General features: G+C 51.8%; 1 protein-coding gene across 2 annotated transcripts; it reads right to left on the bottom strand.

The window, feature by feature from the left end:
- Window positions 1-2,206: 2,206 nt before the first annotated feature.
- On the bottom strand, window positions 2,207-3,547 carry LOC117648635. Of its 2 annotated transcripts, none has more exons than XM_034391275.1 (4): window positions 3,369-3,547; window positions 3,148-3,213; window positions 2,471-2,686; window positions 2,207-2,375 (listed from the first exon to the last, which is right to left on the bottom strand). In XM_034391275.1, exons 1-4 carry the CDS (start codon window positions 3,436-3,438, stop codon window positions 2,332-2,334), a joined length of 396 nt encoding a protein of 131 aa, XP_034247166.1. In that variant the 5' UTR covers window positions 3,439-3,547; the 3' UTR covers window positions 2,207-2,331. The 2 variants fall into 2 exon arrangements, with proteins under 2 accessions (XP_034247166.1, XP_034247165.1); XM_034391274.1 differs by having other exon boundaries at window positions 2,471-2,731; window positions 3,369-3,546.
- Between the last annotated feature and the right edge of the window lie 136 nt (window positions 3,548-3,683).

The following is a 3,683-nucleotide window of genomic DNA, read 5'->3' as shown; positions in this document are numbered from 1 at the left end:
CGCAATGCATGCATATGCATTATCATGGGGCTCCCGACTGGCGGGGCTGCGGCTGGGCTGATTTCGAATGTCCCTCTCGCGCTCATGGGGCGGCCCGTAGGGGTGCGAGAGAGACAGAGCGACAGAGCCAGAGTCCGGAATCAGTCCGCCGCCGGCAACCGGCGGCGGCGCCCCCGTGTCGTTGCGTCTGCGTCGCCGTCCTCGCACACCCGCTTCACGCCCTCAGGTGTGCCCTCCCCTCCCCCTGCCCCACCCCTCCCGCCTCGCGCAGCCCCATTAGTGGCCGTGTGTGAAGAACATAAAGAAGCTCGACAAGGACACCACCGCGTCGACACCGGGACACCGCGTTACCGCGTCGCAGGGCCGGCGGCGGCAAGCGCCCCCCAGGACTCAGCGGCGTGGCCCGCAGGCCGCAGGGGCACCCACCACCACCCACACAGTGTGTGTAGACAAGAAACAGTCTAGAGGTGACGCGCGGCGGCGGGGATCGTCAAGGAATCCTCCACCCGGCCAGAGAAATGGTCGTCGGACAGCGTCGGTCAAGTGACAGGGCGCTACGCGTTTGTTGAATCACGGGCTTGACTTCGCAAACAAGGGCCGTCAGGGGAATGACGCATCCCTTTGCCTTCTTTCCCAAACAACAACAACATGGCGGAGCGGGTGAAGAGTGAGGGCGACTCCCCCGGCATAGGGGCCGCGACAAGGCTGGCTGGCGGCGTGGTGGGGCGCGGCGCGGCGGGGCCCGGCCGTTATCAGGAAGCGTCGCGAGTCTAGATAGCGGCCGCGGTGGCAAGCCTGGCCTGCCTGGCGGCCTGGCAGTCTGCAGGGTGGCAATCGCCAGGGCTGCCAGCCTCATTCGGAGCAGCGCGCTCACCACTTCGTCTCTCTCGCACTCACGGGGCGGCGCCAAGCGCGCCGGGCGGCACGCCCCACGTACACCGCGGAGACCGGCTCGTCGGTGATGACGTCATTAAGAGCGGCGCGCGTCTTCCCTCCAGCACCTCCAGCAACACGCCATGCACGTGTAGTTGCACATCCATGGGCATCTTTAATGATTGAAGAGAATAGCGGTACCGATTAGGGGAAGAAACTCTCATGGGTCTTCCCCCTTCAAAAATTTAAATCATATGGCTTGCTCAAGCTGCTGCTGATACACTAGCGTTGAAGCGGGCGCCACTACTCATAAATCGACGCTGTAACCGGCAGCCGCGAGAGGCCGCCCCCGCTGCGCCCGCAGCGCCATCTACCGACGTCCCCGCCAACTCCAACGACACCCCCAGCGAGGGCGGAGGGACACCGTTTCGTAAGGTGTTTCGGGGCGTGGTCAAGACCGGCCGGCGAGAGACTGCGCACTATAGTGTTAATAAGGTTGCCCGGGGAAAGGCCTCTATAATAAATTAATCTAGTTATAGAGGTGCCCAACAGGCACCGGGCCGTCGCGTCGGGTGCTAGTGCTGGGCTACCGAGCGGCGCGCGGAGTAGCGGCGCAGCGCGGCGTCTGCTTCGAACCCCGAGCAGCGCGCGGGGTAGCGACGAGGCGGGACGTCAGCCGCCGCAGGGAGTAGCGGCGCTGCGGCTCTGAGTTACGTTTCCCATTTTGATCAATTTTATTTCTTGTATTATGTTCTTTTATTCAGTCCTTTCTTTTAATGTCCACTAAGCTTCTCAAATCCAGTTTTTAGCCTTGTTTTATAATTAATTCAGATGTACCTTTGGTCATTTTATTCATGTTTTAAATGTTTCTTTTAACCCCTGGTACTCACATGCGCGTGCAGTACCTCAACATCTACGTGCTGCCGCCTTGGCCATGTGGCTCACCAAGCCGGTGCGGGTCCCCTTCGACCCCTGCAGACTGATTCCGAGAGACGTTTTCGTCGCTCTGTCTCTCTCGCACCCATAAGGGACCATGAGGGACGCCCTATGAGAACGAGAAAGAGCGGCGAAAACGATTCTCGGAATCAGTCTGCTGGTGTTGCCGAAGGACCACGGCGGTCTCAGACTCCAGGACCCCGCCAGGCACGGGGACTGGCCTTGACGGTGGCCCCTAGCTCGTCCAGTACGAAGGGGCACAGCACTGCCTCGCTGTCCGCACTGTCCAGGAACGGCACCGCGCCGTCCGTCGAGAAGCGGCGTCTCGAAGCCCTCGCTGCTGGGCGCCGGGTGGTTAGGTTAGGACTTGTTGCAAGAAATAAAGTTGCCAAGAGAGTTGATTAACAAATTATTTGACTAATTCTTTTAATAAATCTTGTGGGTGACTGGTAAATTGATTCCTTAAATATATCTTTGTGGGTGGCTGGTAAATTGATAACATCGATTATATCTATATTTCATTCACATACTAATGCCCATCAACTGATTGTTCTCCACTTTCAAAACTAAAAAAAAACAACAGAAACCATTCAAATTAAATAAACAAAGTTTCTAGAAGCATAACGGCACAGTACTTCTGTCACAGGTGCTGGTCTCTTACCTTTCCAATTTGCATAGCCTACACTGACAATGTCATTATTCTTCAAACAAGTTTTGGATAAGGGCTTGATCTTGATGTAGTTGACATATGAATGGGGTGAGAGCTGGTTGATTAGCACCAATTGGGACAAACTGTCTTCCACAAGCTGTTCTACAACGATGAGGTGAACTGGATGTAATCTTTGGTCGGGCCCAATCCTCACATTGCATGGACTTGCTGTACCAACAACACAAGGAGTTCTCAATAGAATGTCTTTTTTCTCTGGAATGACAGAAACATTGCAAACGATTAACAAAACCAAACATGTAGCACATTGGAGGTATAAAAGTGGGTCTCGTTCGTTACCACGTTATTGAGTGAAGAGATGTTCAACTCAGTATACACGTTTAGAGAATAATTTAATAGTAAGAAACCGACATGGGGCTTGATTCCTGGCTTAATCAGCGAATCTCAATGCTCTTAAGTACACTTCCAGTATTTTGTTTAAAGGATTCTACTAAGTTGAAAAAAAGTCCAGTCGGGTACAAACTCTCGGTTGGTTAGAACATCTCATCACACACATGTACACGTATATGCGATGAAAGGAAAAGACTCGTTTCTTATTCCTAATACCGTTGCAAAACGGGGAAAGAACGAGTAAAAAGGCCAATTCTGATTAAAGGAAGTTGAATACAGACCTCCACAGAGCTTCGCTCTTTTAACAGCTTCAGTTGTTTCATAACCTCTTCGTCGCTTACGAGCAGCTGGAAGATAAAGACATAGATTAAGCTCAAACAAAAGCTATTGCTCTGTTGCGTCAAAGTCAATTCTTTTTTTTAACTCAGGGTTAAAAGGCATGTGTGGTGTCAGGGTTAGCAGACAACAACACCAAACTCAGGCGGAAAAAAGTATCTTTTACCTGTGCTTCTAATTGGCATGTTGGGAACTTTGAAGATATGCTCTTCACTTTCTTTAGACATTACAATCATTAAAACAGATATAAATACTCTGACAATGTATAATAACAACAGTAAACAGTACGTAATGACGCAAACGGCAAACGGGGCGCAAAAGCAGAAGAAGAAAGGAAGAAGCGGCCAGAACAGCCAACGTAGACATACGGTATGAAAACGGGGCTTATTAACTACCTGCGCTGCGTTTTTCTGCCAAAATTTATTACTGGTTAAAATAAAACGAAGATTATTTTCATGATTAAAGCCCGTCAAAATAAGAC

This window comes from Thrips palmi, unplaced genomic scaffold (genome assembly GCF_012932325.1).
Source record: "Thrips palmi isolate BJ-2018 unplaced genomic scaffold, TpBJ-2018v1 HiC_scaffold_3, whole genome shotgun sequence".
Classification (NCBI taxonomy): domain Eukaryota; kingdom Metazoa; phylum Arthropoda; class Insecta; order Thysanoptera; family Thripidae; genus Thrips; species Thrips palmi.
Note: the sequence above shows the minus strand (reverse complement) of the source record. Positions and strands in the feature narration are given on the sequence as shown.